This window comes from Musca vetustissima, unplaced genomic scaffold (assembly GCF_032173495.1).
Source record: "Musca vetustissima isolate MV318-11 ecotype Yass unplaced genomic scaffold, APGP_CSIRO_Mvet_v1 utg431, whole genome shotgun sequence".
In the NCBI taxonomy this organism is placed as follows: domain Eukaryota; kingdom Metazoa; phylum Arthropoda; class Insecta; order Diptera; family Muscidae; genus Musca; species Musca vetustissima.
In genome coordinates this window covers 65,174-84,522 of record NW_026875842.1, presented here as the reverse complement: position 1 = coordinate 84,522, position 19,349 = coordinate 65,174, and the positions used below count along the sequence as shown (strand labels likewise).

The 19,349-nt window shown below is 34.8% G+C and overlaps 2 protein-coding genes across 2 annotated transcripts; one reads left to right on the top strand and one right to left on the bottom strand.

Moving 5' to 3' along the window:
* Positions 1 to 1,087: 1,087 nt before the first annotated feature.
* On the bottom strand, positions 1,088 to 10,083 carry LOC133338341 (beta-arrestin-1). Its single transcript, XM_061546517.1, has 2 exons — positions 9,465 to 10,083; positions 1,088 to 1,957 (listed from the first exon to the last, which is right to left on the bottom strand). The coding sequence occupies exons 1-2, from the start codon at positions 10,036 to 10,038 to the stop codon at positions 1,089 to 1,091; spliced, it is 1,443 nt and encodes a 480-aa protein (XP_061402501.1). The 5' UTR covers positions 10,039 to 10,083; the 3' UTR covers position 1,088.
* A 4,660-nt stretch (positions 10,084 to 14,743) lies between these two features.
* On the top strand, positions 14,744 to 18,704 carry LOC133338340 (uncharacterized). Its single transcript, XM_061546516.1, has 5 exons — positions 14,744 to 14,793; positions 14,980 to 15,301; positions 15,517 to 16,312; positions 16,383 to 16,793; positions 18,665 to 18,704. Exons 1-5 carry the CDS (start codon positions 14,767 to 14,769, stop codon positions 18,702 to 18,704), a joined length of 1,596 nt encoding a protein of 531 aa, XP_061402500.1. The 5' UTR covers positions 14,744 to 14,766.
* Positions 18,705 to 19,349: the final 645 nt, after the last annotated feature.

Here is a 19,349-nt window from a genome sequence, read left to right as displayed (position 1 = left end):
CAGTTGTTTTACTTTCAGTATTAAATGCTTTAAATATATATATATATATATATATATATTAAACAAAATTTTGAGTTTTAATTTTTGAGATAATTCAATAGCGTGTATTTCTTTCAATTAAAAATCCCATCTATAATTAAAAATATTTTTCAAATTAAAAAAAAATATATTTTCAATAAAAAAATCCAAATTAAAAAAATACTTTATAAGAAAAAATATTTTTAAATTAAAAGAAAATATATAATATGCCTTGCACATTAAATGATATTTCAATATTTACAGGCAGTTTCTGTAAAATTCGAATGAAGCGAATTCGTGTGGCCTACGGCCAACCCTCTAAATGTAAAACAAAAGTAATTCGATTTTTTCCTTTACATTGTTACAGAAACAGGCTGCTAAATTAATATACATATTTCCAAAACGTAACATGAATATATATTTTTAATTTAAAAATATTTCTTTTTCATTTAAAAATATTTCCCTTTTAATTACAAACAATTTAAATATATATTTTTTTAATTTAAAAACATTTTCAATTTTATATTTTAATTATTAAATATACGTATATAACAAATGACGTTATAATACAATTTAATATTAATTTAAGAAAATATGTGTATCTTGTGGTTTATCTATATGTGAACTATTTTTTTACATTTCCAAAGGTTATTCCACATTTAAGTGACCACCACAATAATAACGATCAAAATTTATGAAATAAATATTTTTTTTAAATACACATTACCATTAAACAGATTGATATTCTATTCATGCATAAATTAATAAAAAAATAACTTCAGTTCCACATCTAACAAACTGGGATTGTGTTTCCTACTAACATCAAATTTAATGTGATCGTCATCGTTCACAAAGAACGAAAATAAAGAAAAAAAAAACAAAACATTTCACATTTTTTCTTGTTGTTTTCTTGCAACAGAGAATGTTGGAGGAATTTATAATCTATGCTAATTTAAAAAGAATTACACGTATTTTCATCATTACAATAAATGGCATATGGCTTATTTTGTTTTGTTGTTGTTGTATTTGTTTGTTGGTTGTTTGTTTCTTTTTGGACAGACACATAGAGTTTAGGCCTCCGTTTCGGCACCTTTTAATCGAAGACGTGCAAAATCTTCAAATATTATATCATCATCTTGGGCATCATCATCGTCCAGTTGAATTAAATTGGTAGTTGGCACTTCTTGCACGCCTCCACCTGTTGCATTATTATTTGCACCGGTGGTTGTATTGCTACTGCTATCATCGTTACCGATCTGTACCAATTGTGCATCACCACGTATACTTTGACGCGGTGATTTGTCACTCAGCAGAGGATTTTCATCCTCCTCCGGTTTGGGATGCATTAAAGTGAATGGCAATTCGGCCACTAAATCACCACCCATCAACGGGCCACTAATTAACAATTTCACCTTCACCTTATAGTGTACAATGATGCCCAAACTTTCACGCTGAGCTGGATTTGTTATTAGTGTACTCGAGGCCAGGTTAGTATCTTCGTGTTTCAATTGACCATCCAGTGCCAGACCCCACTTGTCTTTGTTATTGGCAAGCAGTGGACACAGTTCGAATACTTTTGATAACGTAAAACCGGGCAATACCTGACAACCATCTTCGGATTCAGTTTCGGCTACAACCGATTTATATTGCGCCGTCGAAAAGAGGCAAATATCGGCAAATTGTCGTACACAGACTTTAATTTTCTTCACGGTGCGGTTTGAATTGTTCGCCACGTGTACATTCACCGATATCTTTTCGCCATGATGATAAAGTTCCTTGTCGAGACTGGCTTCCAAATGTATTTTATTCGGTTTCATCATAAATTCTTTGCTAACTTCAATTGATGGTTGTTCGCCCGCTTTGGACGGAGCGTACATAACTTTGCGTATTGTTAAGCGTACCGAGTTACGTTTGTGTGGTTTGTCATCGATATGTTCACCTAAAAGAGAGACGTGTTTAATATATTTCAAATTAAGAATTATTAAAAATTATTCGGTCTGGTGATCTTTGAAAATATTATTTAAAATAATACATGGTTATTGGTAATATAACACTACAAAAAGTTTTTAAAAAAAAACTTCCTAAATATCCAAATCATACACCAAAAACAGTGACCTTACTCCAAATTTAAGGATCCCAACTCTATCGGCTCACCCGAATTCAAATTGTACCATGTTTAGTGCAGCTTAGTACCCTTTTGTATACGAAATACGAATTTCCAAAAATCAAGCCTTATCTGACATCTTTGGACTAAGAGTGACCCTCACCTTTAAAACTTCAAGTTTCTTCCCAGGCTACGAGAAACTACACTGTATTTTTATACCCCTCACCACACTGTGGTACAGGGTATTATGTCTTTGTGCATATGTTTGTAACAGGCAAAAGGAAACGAGATAGACCCATGTTTCCTTTTGAAAATATGCATAGAATCACTTTTTGAGTCGATTTATATATTTCCTTCGATTTTCATGAAATTTGGCATAGCGTACTGAATTGAGTCTAGAATGATGAGTGGTGAGTTTCGGACAAATCGGTTCAGATTTCGATATAGCTGTCATATATATTTTCGTCCGATTTAAGGTAAATGGTACACCAAAGTACCTATATATTTTTCGATTTGCACGAAATTTGGCATAGTGCGCTGAATTAAGTCTGGAATGAAGTGTGTTAAATTTCGTGAAAATCGGTTCAGATTTAGATATAGCTGCTATATATATTTTCGTCCGATTTTAGGAAAATAGTGCACCAAAGTCCTTTTTTTCCTTCGATTTGCACGAAATTTGACACAGGTTACTGAATTAGGTCCATAATAATGCGTGCTAATTTTGGTGAAAATCGGTTCAGATGTAGATATAGCTCCCATATATATTTTCGTCGGATTTTATGTAAATGGTGCACCAAAGACCCTATAAATCCTTCGATTTGCACGAAATTTTGCAGTGTACTGAATTGAGTCTGGAATGAAGTGTGTTAAATGAAGTGTGAAAATCGGTTCAGATTTAGATATAGCTGTCATATATATTTTCGTCCGATGTAAGGTAAATAGTGTACCAAAGTCCCTTTATATCCTTCGATTTGCACGAAATTTATATTTTCGTCCGATTTTAGGTGAATGGTGCACCAAACTCCCAATATTTGTCCGATTGAGACAAAATTTTGCTCAGGGTACTGACTTAGGTCCAGATTGATGTATGCGATGTTTTGTTGAAATCGGTTCAGATTTAGACATAGCTCCCATATATAGTTTCGTCCGAATTTATGAAAATTCTGCACCAAACCCCCAATATTGGTCCGATTGAGACAAAATTACATCCAGATTGATGTATGCGATGTTTTGTTGCAATCGGTTCAGATTTAGATATAGCTCCCGAATATAATTTCGTTCGAATTTATTTAAATGGAGCACCAAAGAGACAAATATAGGCCGAATAACACAAATCAATTCAGATTTAGATATAGCTATAGTTTCCTCCGATTTTACGTAAATGGTACACCATACTGTCAATGTATGTAGCCCCCTCATATATTTTCATCCGATGTCATCAAAATGATGTACCAAGTAACTAAATTAGTGCACAGAGTACAAAATCGAACCTAAAATAACGTGTATTGGATATAGCGTATAGATATAAATTTTGGATAGCGCACTGTGTTGCAATATACCAAATGGTGGATGCCACGGTTGCCCAAATACGTTCATTTATATATATAGATCTTATACATAGTTTGCTCGATGATTGACATTCAATTTTTCATAAATTTCAGATTGGTATGTGTATGGGTTGTTTTAATTTAGTTCAAATATCTTTGTACTTCAAGCAGTTAATTTCGTACGATTCCATTTTAATGGAATCTAAAGATGCATCTATTTTATATAATGGATATTGTAAATATGAGCTTCTCTTTTATGTACCCAAAGTGGTGAAGGGTATCATATAGTCGGCAACGTCCGACTTTTGAACTTTCCTTACTGCTTTTAATTACCCTATCCTAGGCTTATACATCGCACCTATGGAACATCACCTGCATAGACAAAACAAAAAAAAAAGGACGGTTTTGTTTCAATTCCATTCTGGATGTTTCAGTCGTCTCAATTTATATTGGGCCGGGATTGATTATTGAATGAGCTGAGGTTATAACCCATTTTCGACAGTGCATATATTGGTTCAACATCATTCTGGGAAGTCCAGAAACGACTCAATTCATATTGGGCCCGGATTGATGAAAATGATCTAAGATTATTATCACCCATTTACGTAACTAAAATTTCTGAAGTTGGATGTTGATCCAGACACACATTCCTCATAACTGTCATAGCAACGACTTGTGTGTACATTTATCATTGCTAAAAAAATATAGTTCAAAAAGAAGCAACATTCTCAAATATTTGTTATTTATTTAACGTTTATCAGAAACAACATCTAGCTAAACCAATACGATACGTTTGAAAATTTCTTATTAGAATTCTATTTTTTATTATTATCTATTATTTGGAATATCATTTCTTATCGACAGTGTATCTATTTGAAATTAATATAAATAATGTGTGTTGTTTTTTCCAAAACCGCACAACAGAGAACCAAGCAACAAGAATAATTTTGTTTAATTGGAAAAGCCATTTAAAAAAAAAAAGTAAACAAATCAACTGATCCGACACACACAGAAGGCTACTAGTAGTAGATTCCGTTGTATATTTATATAACAAAGTAATCAAAGCGAGAAATGGCTTATTTTTACATCAGTGCAAATTAATTGATGGATGGACATTTGAAATGTGTTAAAAACAAACCTCGTTATATGCACATCCATCGTCATAATGTGTGTATGTGTTTTTGAAAAAAAAACATGTAATAAGGCTATTACAATTTGTCATGTTTAATTCCAGGAGATATTTATAGCAAACAAAAAGCGAGTTAAGTGATAATTAAAGTATAGGTCTTGTGACGTAGTAGTACCCATAACGTAAGTTGTAAAAATATCCTCCCCATAGTAACCCGTCTCCGCTACACTATATTAAAATTCCATAACTGAAAAAAAACAAAAGTTTTATTAACTTGATACATAAGCGCAAAAATAATATTGCAAGGCTTTCTTTATTTCTTTGTATATTATGGCAAGTTATGGCAAAAGTAAATAAATGCCGGCATTTGTTTTTTATTAACTGCTTCTGCTTCTCGCCACCACACCACACTCGGGTGTTTATAGAAAAGAAAATTCCCCAAGCAAAATTAATTAAAATGTGGGAAAAGAGGAGGTAGGCAGGGGAGGAAGGATTTCGAAGCAGCAGCAAAAAAATTGAAAACAAATGATCAACAAAAGAACAGAACAAAAAACATTATTTCATTGAGAAAACAATTACGAATTTAAACAACACAACGGCAGCGCCAAAAGCTAGATCAGCCTGGATGCCAGATCGGCAGGCAGCCCGACAGTCAGCCAACCAACCAACCGAGAGCCACAGAATAATGATAAATTTAGTTACTGCGTCAACATCATCATCATCATGCACCAATACCACCAGCCAGCCATATTTACGAGCTGCTGATCTGTTGTTTGATAGTTGTTGGTGTTTTTTGTGGCTCTTGCCGATGAACGGCATGAGTAAGCGCATAATTTACTTGGAAAAACGAAATATACACAGCACAATGTTTATGAACTTGCCGTGCTGATGTATTTGCCGCCATCAGCGCTTGTCCGCCTGCCATTCAACAAGCATTTGCCTTTTTAATGTTATTTTAGAAAAAAACACAATTTTTTGGAGAAGAATGTAAAACATGCATGTTATGACACACTCACAGCACAGCACACACACAGTGGTGTTGTAAATTTTGTCAAGCCGGGTTTTTCTAAATCCACAAAGTAATTCACATATGACTCATTCACAATTTTCAGAAACCAATGTTTAAAAATACTCATTTTTATTTAATTTCACATTTTTGCCTAATCATGTCTTTATTGCGAAAACACAAAAATATGATGATGGGGAAACAGTGCAAAGTTTATCGGAAAATAATTCCGGATATACCATGTTGAGACGTAACGAAGGCGTATCTACTTGTATAACAAAAATATAAACCAGTAAGGAAAGTAGTAAAGTCGGACGGGGCCGACTAATATGGTTAACTTCACCACATTGGATATATTCAAGAGATGCATCTAATAGATGTCGCATTTTTGATGGACCATTGACATGAAATTGAACTAAATTAAAAATGTGACCTTTGTCTATATGTGAACTGACTTAACCCTTCGATCTGTCTGTTGTAATCACTCTAGCCTCTAAAAAAATTGAGATAGTTCACCAACATTTTGCAAAGAGTTGTATTTTGTCTGTAGACAGGGGTCAAGTTCGAAGATAAGCTATAATGGTTTACGTTTAGGCATAGCCCCATATAAGGACACCCCCAAGTTTCGATATTTTGGAGTTTCTTGAGCGCGCAATTCAAGCGAATTCGCTGAAATTTGTTACAATCGGTTCATATTGTGTAACAAATGTCACCACTAAAAATTATAAATATGTTCAGTATATTGTGTATCAAGCGAATTCGCTGAAATGTGGTACAATGGATTATGTATAACTTCAGTACGTTGTCCAAAATTTCGTATATCTAAATCTAAACCGATTTCAACAAAACTTCGCACTTATTAATCTGGACATAATACAGTACTCTGTGTAAAATATTCTCTCAATCGGACCAATATTGGCAGTATGGTGCTGTATTTACATAAAATCGGACGAAACTGTATATGGGAGCTATATCTAAATTTGAACCGATTTCAACTAAACTTCGCATACATCAATCTGAACCTACTCTGTGCAAAATTGTGTCTCAATCGGACCAATATTGAGAGTTTGGTGCACCATTTACATCCCAATTGACTCGAAGAACGGAAAAAAAAACATGAGTTCTTCTACATCGGTCTTATTTGCGCCCATGCTCCGACGGAAGACAAAGATGCACAGACCAAAGACATTTTTTACGAGCGCCTAGAAACTGCATATGACCGCTGCCCTGTCCATGAGATTAAAAATAAAATATTTTTAATCCCACCCAAAAAACATGGTACTTAGCAGCACCAGATTCAAGCATCTCGATATACACAAGGCCACCTGGATTTCTCCTGATCAAGCAATGAGAAATCAAATTGATCATGTTGTGATAGACGGAAGGCATTCGTCCAGTGATGTTCGATCGATACGAGGAGCAAATTCGGACTATTACCTTGTGGTAGCCAATGTTCGCTCCCGTCTTAATGTAGCAGCAAAGGTGTGATCTAATGTAACACGGAAACTCGACGTCGAAAAGCTGCAAACACAACAGGTAGCAGACGCCTACTCCGCTCAACTTGCCCACCTGCTTGATGATAGCACTCCTTGATAATAATATAGAAGCACAATGTCAAAGAATTGCTCACTGGGTACCAAAAAACACCCATGGTACGATCAGGAGTGTCGTAATGCTACTGATATGAAAACACGCAGCGTATAGGACAACCCTGCAGTTAGTAGCAACACGTAATTTGAGGGTACAATTAGTACAATTTGGGTAGAGGAATACATGCCCAATAATTGGAACCTCAGCATACTGTCTGCCGTGCACAAAAAAGACAAGACGAATGTGCCAACTAGAGAAAAATTAGCCTTCTTCCCATCGCATATAAAGTGCTATCCAGTGTGCTGTGTGAACGATTGAAGCCAATGGTCAATGACATTATTGGGCAATTCAACCATTGACCAAATTTTAACTCTGCCAAATCCTGGAAAAGACCCACGAAAAATACATCGACACATACCACCTATTCGTAGACTATAAAGCTGCATTCGACAGCCGTACCGTTCAGAGGTGTTTAAAGCCATGTCTGCGTTTGGCATTCCTGCAAAATTAATAACTTTAAGTGGCACAAGGTCCTCTCGGACCTCTCAGAGCCTTTCAATATCGAACAAGGATTCAGACAAGGTTGTGAGAATGGATGAAGATGCCCAAGGCATATAAAAGCGAACCACCTGATGGTTCACGCAAAAGGGGAAGGCCACGAATACGATGGAAAGATCAAGTCGTAGACAACATTGCCGAAAATGGTCTTTCAAATTGGAAAAACTGCGCAAAAGACCGACGCGCCTTTCCTAAGTTCGGCTTATGGAACGAAAGTTCTGTCACAAGCCAGATAAATCAAAAAATGTGGGTCAATTTGACCCGCTTAATATTGACCGATAATGATGAAAAGAACCATACGTCCCCTAAATATTAACGGATCATTACCAAAAACAAATAGGGGCCATTTTGACCAGATCCCGTCCAACATGCAGAATTTCGTGACGATACGTCCATAAGTGTTGCCTTTAGCGTGTTTACAAATTATAATGGATAGACGGAAACACATGGCTTCATCGACTCAGCTAGTCCAGGACCAATATTTCGTGGCGTTACAGAATCTTGAGGCTGCACAAAGCTATGATTCCCTGACAACATATCTAAGTAGGATATAAAAATTGTAGAATGTATAAAAATGTCAACTAAATTGGACCACATCTATTGAGAGTAGTAATGAGTAATTCGTTACAACATGATAACATGAAATCAAATCTTACACGTAATTACTAATGATATATTTCCATTGACGAGATTATTGGTCATAAGGAGTCACAGTTCATAGACATTATGAACCGCAGTTCAAACTAATTTCACAGTATCTATTATTAAATAAAAGTCTTCAATACATCTAATGACAATTCCTCTCATCAATATCAAAGTATAATAAAAAATTTGGGGCCGAAGGTCTAATAAATTCAAATTATGATTATTACAAATTTCAATGAAAAGGTGGGTGATTGGTCAAAAGGGTGACAGACAGACATACATAAGTCATATAAAATATGAACCACAGTGCGATCGAATAAATTTTGTAAGCCTTTTTTATTAGTGATGATGACACATAAAAAACATCATTGCTGCTATATAACTCTACTGGTGGTGTATGGGTGTGTGTGTGTGCCTGTGTATGTCCATGTACATACCACCCTACCAGTAGGCAACGAATCAGCAGCAGCAACAGCGGCAAGCAGCAATTGGCAGACAAACGCCACAACAAAACATATGGATATGAACTGAGGCGGCATTCAGTGTTGATTGATTAATTAAACGTTCATTTTTTGCTGAATTTGGGGTTTCAATTGTTTTTCGTTTTTTCGCTGTTTTTTTCGACGCTTGCTTGTTTGCCCCCATTGTGATCTTATGACTGTCGGACTGACTATTTATTGCAGCATGACCTTGATTGATCAAAAAATAATCTAATATCACTTGTAGCTATCTACAGAGAAAAAAACGCCATGTCTAATTAAAAACATCAAAACCACAATCTAATCATATCGACAAAAAATAGCCTGCAATATGGACCGATTATGACACACACATACACATATTTCAACAACCATTATTACTACTTACCCACAAATGCTTTGAGTTCATAATCCACACCACAGGATTTGCCTGTATCACCAGGGGCAGGTTGTAGCGACACTGATGCCGGACAATATGGAGGAACTTCAAAGTAAAAAGGATATGCATTCGGTCCCAGCTTTTTTATCAGCCTCTCTTGCAGCCGTGTCAGCGGCCGTTCATTTTGGGTGGGTGGATAGATCTGTTCGTTGGCCAAGTACAAATCCTTGCGAAACGTCAAACCCAGCACATCCAGGTCTTCGCGACCATATCTAAATGCAGCCAACACCTGGCCAAATACCTTGCGATCCTTGACATATTCGGGGTCGATAAACACCACCCCGTCGATGGGATCAACATGTGTACTGTGATCGACAAAGTCTCGTTTGCCCAAATAGACGGTGATTTTGCCATTGGAGGAGCTTTTCTTGAATACCCGGGTCGCCTGGCGTCTGGAATTTGCATCGCCATCGCCACCTGCTGCACCACCGCCGCCAACTTGGTCGTCACTGGCCGAAGAAGGGCGTATACCTGTAATGCCACCACTGCAATTACCAGTGCTATTGGCGCTAAGACTATTCATTGCACTCCTTGTATTTTGTCGTTGGGTGTGAGTATGCCTGTACGTGTGTGTGTTTGTTTGTATGTACTATGTTACACGGGGGGTTTTTAATTACTCTACTTATTTTGTGTTGTTTTACTTCGCTGCTAAACAAAAATTGTTGAGCTGTTCGAAAAAAGACAGACGAACTGTTTGTTGTGCGGAGGGAGCGAGCGACCGACCGACCGACCGGTAACCTAAGAATCCAATTCTATACTCAACAATTTTCTTCGTCGTATAAACGTCGTCGTCGTAGCTATCGTTCTTTTATTACAGAAATTCATTGATAATTTTGCGCACGTTTGCTTTCGTTTTTTTTCTTTTCTGTTTAATTCCTTGATTTTATTGTGCTTTGCATTTTTGTTGCTACTTTTTTTTGTTTCTAAATTTAATTCGTTAGTTAGTTTTTCCGTTTGTTTGTTATTTTATTTGTTTTTGTATTTCTTTATTTGTTTAACTGCTATGAAGTTATTGTTTTAAAAAATAATCTCCAGTAAGAAAACTGCGTAGTCGCCTTCTATTATAAAAATGAAAATGACAAACGAAATGTCATTATTTGACGATAACTATTTTTATGTATACTGTGACGTCACCGTGCAAAACATCCGACAACACCGGCTGCTATCTTGAAATGCTGCCACATTCAAAACAATGAAATCAGCTGTTAGCTGACATTGGTATAGGGATGTTTACATGTAGTTATGGAATTTTTGAAAAAAATGTGTTCAGTTTTGCTAGTATTGGGGAGAGGAATAAGAAAATGCGATTTGGGCATACTTAGTTAAAGCTTACCGTATTTTTTGAAGGATCGCTATAATTTTTCACATTTTTTAAATATTTTAACATTTTACTCATGGTAGCAATAACAATAGGTGGGCTTACTTGACGAAATTAACAAAACCTGTAGTCTAGTGTAATATCTTATTATGTCATATTCACATATAAGCATATTCAACAGGTTGCTTTGTTTCGTTGAGATATTTTAATCATTTTATTAAATTATTAAAATGTATCGCGAAAAATGAATGGAATGACAAGCAAATATAATTATAATAATATTTCTTCCAAATAACATTGAAAGATTTTATTCTCGGATGCTGTAATGTTAAATTTTAATTACAATTGAATTTTAAATTATTTTATTTTTTGTCCTTTTCAAGACGTTAAATCATGTCATAATTACACAAGGTAGACTCATGCAGGCATATATATATTTTTTCATAATTTTACTTTTGACAACATTCAGCTTTCAAAACATAAACGGCATATACATTAGAACTTTTTTATGAGGATTTATTTGACATATATGTAAAGAAATTGACAATTGAAACCCAGTGGGTTAACGAAATCCGGTTAAATGTAAACGTACTATTAAATGAAAATATCCTCCTTTGAAATGTATGCACAACAAGTGTTCAGTGGTAATAATTACATAATTGGTATGTTCCCGTACTGCAAGAATCTACTATTTTTTACACCGATAACACATTTTTCCTTTTCCAGGCTAAAAAATAAGACTGTTGGTCTGTTCCCGTACTGCAAGAATCTACTACTTTTTACTACGATAACGAATTTTCCTTTATGATATCGTAGAAAATAGTCCCAATTTATATTTGGGGAGTTTACTTGCGGCAAGTCTTTGACTGTAGGAGAGAGGGGCAAGGGGAATAGAAATGGAAAAAAATTGCTCGTACCGACAATTTTCTGGCAATTAGTTTTGTGTATTTCGTATTTGTTGACATTTTATATTTATTTAAATGTGAAAAAACAATTGAAATCAAATGAAAAAAGAAATATTTTCGAAACCGAATTGCCTTGTATAGACGCATGGAGCAAGTTCAAAAGGGAACGATAATAATTGCCGCAAGTAAACTCGCCTAATATAAATCGGGACATAGTAAAATCGAGTAGATTCTTGCAGTACGGGAACAGACCATGTCTGTACAATATTTATATACAATTTTGAATAAAATTTTCCATTCTAAAATACATAAAATCTTTAGAAAATATACATTTTTATTTTTTTAAATATGCCAATGGACATGCATAAAATTTTATGGAATTTATTTTTCAAACAATTTGAAATTGATAGATGAGTTCCAAATTAAAAAGGGTTACAATTATTTTCTCAAATGAGACTATCTTCTCTAATTATGCCATGACATTACATATACATATAAAAATTAGTTATTGTTTTGACAGAAGAGGGGCACACAAAAGAAAAATTTGTAATCAGCAGATACCATTAGCCTGCCTCTTGTTATTGTACCATGCTATGGCCTTCCTTGAATAATTTGAATAATTGTACCATGGGTAGTCTCATTTCAAAAATCCAAATACAACTATGCAATATTTGTACTTGAGCGTGTCAAATATGTACAACCATGCCTGCCAATATTATAAATGTTGTTGTTGTCAATATAAATTATTTCGTTTGTTTACTTTTTGTAATTTCGTTCGAGAAGAGAGAAATGATCTCATTTAGATTAGTTTAAGGACCGCACTAACGGCCCTGATTCATTAGGTTAACCCGGTAAAAAATTATAATGTATATGCCGTTTAAAATCCTTAAAATCTTTTTTCTATCGGAATTCGTGGTATCTGATATTAGCATCCAAAGTTCTCTTGGGGCACACATTTTCTTTTCGTTTTGAGGCGTTGTATATATATAGATTTTTATTTATAAGGAGAAGCAAAATATTTTGTATTGACGTAATCTGGATCTCAACCTTATCAAAGTTATGCCTATCGTTGATTTAAGTTGAAAACACAAGACCCCAATGGAACCTTATAGTACGTTTACATTGTACCGGATTAAGTTAACCCAATGGGTTTTAATTGTATATATTTGTCAAATAAATCCTCATAAAGTAGGTCAACCCCGCACTAGAAGTATTGACTTCAAAAAAATATATCGTTGTATTCAGTGCCCTAGGAATACATATGGTACAAAATTTAAAATGATTAACAATCGGACAATAAACTAAGCCATGTTTATTGTCCGATCGCTAATCATTTTTTTACGAACGTTTTAATGGTCAATAATTGAAAAATGTCGTTGTAAATGCTTTGCGTTGTAAATCTAGAAGGAGAAGAGCTATGGCAGTTTTAAAACAAGAGGAAGGCATGCAGCTACTTTAAAAGAAGAGGAAGACATTCAACTATTTTAAAAGAAGAGAAAATCAGAAAAAAGTGAACTAAAATGCATTAATGTCTTCCATAGAAGTGCTGAAGGTTTTCTCATAAAATAACTCAATTCATTTTGATAGATGAGATGAAGGTCTTCTCATAGAACCTTAAAACCGTCAGTTCTTCTACGAGAATACCTTCATCTCATCTATGAGGAGTTCTTAAGACCGTCAGTTCTTTTTTTATGATGGCAAAAACAAAGAACATTTTTTTATGATGGCAAAAACCGAATTTTTTTAAAATGTCTTTATTTCACCTCCAAAATGCATCAAACTCGGCTAAAATATTCCTAATTATCTTTATATATGGAAATATTTGGTTGAGCATACATCGTTTTCAATAGGTTTTCCAATGGAATTTTGTTTGTTGTTTTCGAGTTAAAAAATTTACATACAATTGGTCTGTTCTCGTACTGCAAGAATCTACGATATTTTACTATTTTCTTCGATATCATAAAGGAAAAAAGTGTTATCGTAAAAAATATCGATTCTTGTAGTAAAATTATTTTATAATATGTATTATGTCCTTCAAATCATATTCAGCGGCTCATCAGGCGAATTTGGCTTTATGCTTTTTCCATAGATTTTATTTTTTTAAGGAACAGATCCTCACTCAAAATGTCTTTATTTCATTTATAATATAAAAAAATAAAATAAATAAATAAATTTGCCAAATAAAAATCTGCCTGTGGAAATGCAGACTAATCGTCATAGAATGAGTATTGTGTAGATATTTTTCATAAAAATATTTATTATGTTTTTGTAGTTTCCCTTTGACATTTTTTAGCGAAAAATTTTGCACAAAATGTCATAACATTCTCCCACTCCCTGTATTCCAGAATAACTAATTTTTCTCCAAAAAGGATATTTTCGCTTTCGAACTTCATTCAGAATAAGCGAAACTGAGAATTCGAAAAAAAAATCACTGGGAAATGTTGTTCAGAATAAGTCGAAGGGGAAGAGTGAGTAGATTCACTTGGAATTGGCATCCAGAATAAGAGGCTGCAAGTATTTATAAGAAAAATTGAAAGTCGATTTTGAAAATCGACTTTGCGATTTCCACAAAAATCGAAAAAAGTCGATTTCTTTGACTTTTCAATATAAAATTCTATTAAACAATTAGTCGAAAGTCGATTTACTTATCCCTTATTATTCTACATTAGAGTGGGGCAATCTAGTTCACGTAGCAGATCGATCTTTCTCGTTCCTTTATTAAAAATGAACTAGTTCCTTAATGTAGTTCCTTTGCTCCACATATAGTTCCTTTGCTCTTTATAGTTCCTTTGCTCCATACAGTTCCTTTGCTTCAAATAGTTCAAAAAAGGAACTAGATCAGAGAAAGGAACTATATTAATTAAAGATCTGGAACTAGTTCCGATCGTTCCTTTCTCGGAATAGTTCCAATGAACTAGTTCGTTCCGGAACTACTCAACTCTATTGTACATGTGAAAAAGCCGCGTCAAGAAGTATTTTTTATATAAATTTCGTGAAAGTATTTTGTTACAATTAGAAAAATAATAAAATGGCTGTAAGTATAGCCTTCAACGCTGTAAGTACAACCAAAGATATACAAAACAAAATTGGTAAAACTATTAAAATTCCTGGTTTATTGTGTTTTCTTTTAAGGCATCATTTTTATAATGGCCAGGGAAAACAAACATTTATATACAAAAATTACCATATATTATATATACATATCTTACTTTTTATTAAATAATATTTTGTATTTTTCTAGCAACCTACCAAAGTTTTTGTTGGTAGCTTACCGCCAGGCACAAAACCAGAGGAACTTCGTCATTTGTTTGAAAACTATGGTGTTGTCGTTGAATGTGATGTCATGAATCGGTGTGGTTTTGTACACATGAAAAATCCCGCAATGGCGGAGAATGCCATTCAGGCGTTGAATGCCAGCGAATTTAAGGGACAATCAATTGTTGTGGAACACGGTCGACCAAAGGAACGTAGTGGCGGTCCACAAGGTGGTGGATCTAATCAAATGGTACGCGGCGGTGGTGGTGGAGGACCACAGCGAGGAGGCGGTCGCGGCGTTGGTGGTGGTAAGTTTAGAAAAATTCAAGAAAATACATGATCATACATCAATTTCCTGTTAATAACCATATACTAATAACATAACATGGCTCTGATGAGGGAAGCCAACGAACGACGACAAGATGATGGCGGAGAGTAATTGTTTGTTTTAATATCACATAATGTTTATCAACTCTTCTTGTATTCCTTTTTTCCATTGTTCATTTCATAAATGTATTTAAAGTTGGCTTCCCTGGCAATATACAGCATTCGAATAAAGCCAAACAAGTGGCCACATTGCAATTGGCCAGCGTCATATTGGATTTGCTAAATGACCAAAACCAAAACGAAAATATTGCAGGTGGTGGTGGAGGCGGAGGTTTCCTTATAGGAACAGGCAGTGGTTCAGGTGGCGGTGGAGGTCCTCGTGGTGGCGGTCCCATGGGAGGTCGTGGTGGAGGCGGTAACTTCCAGGGCGGACGTGGAGGGCCACAAAATATGAATGGACCTGGTCCAATGCGTAACCAAGGTTTTAAAAATGATCGCTCTGCCCCTTACCCAACACAAAATATGAATATGGGATCAGGACCACAAGGAGGTGGCGGTGGTGGTAAATTTAATCAAAATAGATCAGGGGGCGGAGGTAATTTTGGTCAAAACCGTGGTGGTGGCAACATTAACAATTCTGGTGGTAATGGTCATTGGAATAATGCCAGTGGTGGTCCTGGACCTCGTGGCCCCAATCGTGGAGGAGGCGGTGGTAATTTCCAAAATCAAGGACGAGGTGGTGGAGGAGGATCTGCTGCTGCTGGTGGATTCAATGACAATTTCTCAAGTGGTTTTAGTGGAAATATGAATAATATACCAGCCGGTGGCAATTTTGGTGGCCAACAAGACAGACGCGGCTTTACTCTACCCACAAATCAGCCACCAAAATATGGTGGTGGTAATCAGCATGGAGGTGGTTTTGGTGGTTTGGATCAAGGTTTTGGCAATGATGATGGTATGTTCCAAAGACGGAATAATAACGGACCCAATATGTAAGCATAACAAATATTTTCAATATAAATAATTAGTAACTGAACATTTTACATTTTTCTGTTAAACAAGGGGTGGTGGTCCCAATAACATGGCTGGTGGCAATTTCAATCGCGGAGGAAACCGTGGTCCCTCGGGTGGTTTTAATAATCGCGGCGGTCCAAATGGCCCCAGTGGTCCACCTCAACAACAAGGAGGCTTTAAAAAGAATTTCCCTGCCAATAACATGAATTCCGGTGATGATTACAATCAGCAATTCCCACCATTGGGAGGTGGTGCTGGTGGTGGCAGAGGCAATAACTTCCCACAACAAGGCAATTTTGGCAATAATCGTGCAGGTGGTGGTGGAGGTCCTCGTGGTGGCAATTTTGGTGGAGGATTTAACCGAGGCGGCAATCAACAAGACAATGTGCCACGTAATGCTGGCGGTCCCGCAGGACGAGGTGGTTTTGGTGGCGGTGGTCCTGGTGGCAATATGAATCGGTAAGTTTAAAAGTGTAATATATTATAAATTTTTATTTCGAAATGGGAATGGTTTAAGGTATGGTCATTGAAAATTTTAATATGGGACAAAATTTTCACATATTTTTATACCTCTTTGTGCATATGTTTGAAAACGAGATTGACCATGGTTCCTTTTGAGAATATGCATGGAATCACTTTCTGAGTCGATTTATGTATGTCCGCCCGTCCGTCTGCCTGTCTATGTTAAATTGTAAACAAAGTATTGGTCGCATTTATGATCCGAATTGCATGAAATTTGGCACAGCTCATTTATTTGGCCCAACCCTATTGAAATTGGGAAGAAAGTCGGTTGAGATTTGGATATATCTCCCATTTATATTTTCGTCCGATTTTATGTAAATGATGTACCAAAGTCCCTTTTTGTCCTTCGATTTACACGAAATTTAACATAGCGAACGGAATTTAGTTTAGAATGATGTTTGTAAAGTTTGGTGAAAATCAGTTTAGATTTAGATATAATCCAGTTAAATATTTTCGTCCGATTTAATGTAAATGGTACACTAAAGTCCTAAAGAGGTAGACTAGAATGATGTTTGTTAAGATTCGTGAAAATCGGTTCAGATTTAGATATAACTCCCATATATATTTTCTTCTGATTTTATGTAAATGGTACACTAAAGTCCCTAATTATCTTTCGATTTGCACGAAATTTGACATACCGCACTGAACTGAGTCTACAATGATGTCTGCTGAATGATGTGTGTTAAGTTTCGTGAATATCATTTCAGATTTAGATATAGCTCCCATATATATTTTTATCCGATTTTATGTAAATTGTGTACCAAATTGGGACAAAATTTTGTACTGAATTAGGTCTAGATTGATATTTTCAAGTTTCGTTTAGATATAGCTATAGCTTTCCTCTGTATCTTTCGATTTGTACGCAATGTGGCAAAGTGTACTGAGTTAAGCCTAGAATGATGTGTGTATACCATTGTGAAGCTTCCAAAACGAAAAATTGTATGCTAAATACTGTATCCAAAAGGCCACTTCAAAATAATTTTCAAAACGATCAGTGACCATACCTTAAACTAGCCTTAAGTCTCTATTCAATTAATCTTTGGTTTTATATGTACATATATGTAATATTTCCTATTCTGAAGTATTAAAAAATAGTCATTAATACTCCCTACTGAATTCTATTACATATCCAAGACCCTAATTTATAGTCGAATACAGCAGAGCGAATATAATAAAATATTTAATGTATTATATTTTCAATAAAATGACGAACTTATTTTCAAAAGACACATATCCCGTTGCCTCGTTGCCATACAAATTTACATTGCCTAAAAATAAGAGCTGTGCTCTCGAAAGAGCAAAGCTATTTCCTACCGTTTTGTTTCTGAGAAAGATGTCTTTTCTATATTGAATATTTTCAAAGGGCATCGACTCTCGAAAGAGTCAAGCTATTGACCACTGCTTTTTGTTTCGAAAAAAAATTTTCTCTATGACGAATATTTTCAATGGACATCTAATATACCAATAAAACGATAGTTAGTACGAATAGGTCTAAAAGACTTTTCTCAATACTATGTAAGATAATAAATAAATCGTTTTCACGACATTGAGAACTTCAATTCGAAAATACCAAGTCTCAACCGTGCAACAATTGCCACCTCAGTCTATCTGCTACAAAAATGGCCTTCCAAAAAGCTAATAAGGAATATTCTCTTTATTGAAACATTTTCAAACACACAATTTCCACCCATAATTACGAAACATTGAGCGGAAATTTCCCCCCTGTATTTCTCATATAAAAATAAACTTACTAACTCAATTATATAACAAAAAACTAATTTAAACGTTTTATATATTCTTTTGAACAGCAATGCACCACGACAAAGTATGCCAAATCGTCGCTTTTAAAACAAAACACGAGTATTTTCTAATTATATGAAAATAGTTTAATCAGATTTTTTTTTTGATTAAACAAAACAAAAGAGCGAGAATTGCCTAAAGGGTATATACATAAGAAAAATCATTTACAATTGCGGTCTATGCGAGTTTAAATATGGGCCAGAGAAATACATCCATTAGAAAAATATAAATTTCCAAGCGGGAAATAAATACGAAAAGCCATGCGAAAAAGGCTATACCACTATCAACTGGCCCATTAATCCGCCCACATCCATTATTATATATGCCACATAGTTTTATTTACATCATCGACTTAATAATAAATCCTTCTATATAAGAATTCAACAATCATTGCGTGATTGATATTTTGTTTTAAATTATTAACATACATACATAAATATTTAGTTAATTTTCATTGATGACTCCATTATGAGGAGTTGGTTGCGAAAGAAGACAAAGAGAAATGTTTATAACAATTAACCCAGACAAATAACAAATGTTGTAACGAGTTGAAAAAAAAAACAATTCATTGACTTCGCAAAACAAAAACACAATTTAATATCAATTCTTATCAATAAGACAAATTATAAATTGGTTTTTTTAAATAATAATAATTTAACATACAAATATATACAAAAATCCCCATGAAAACAA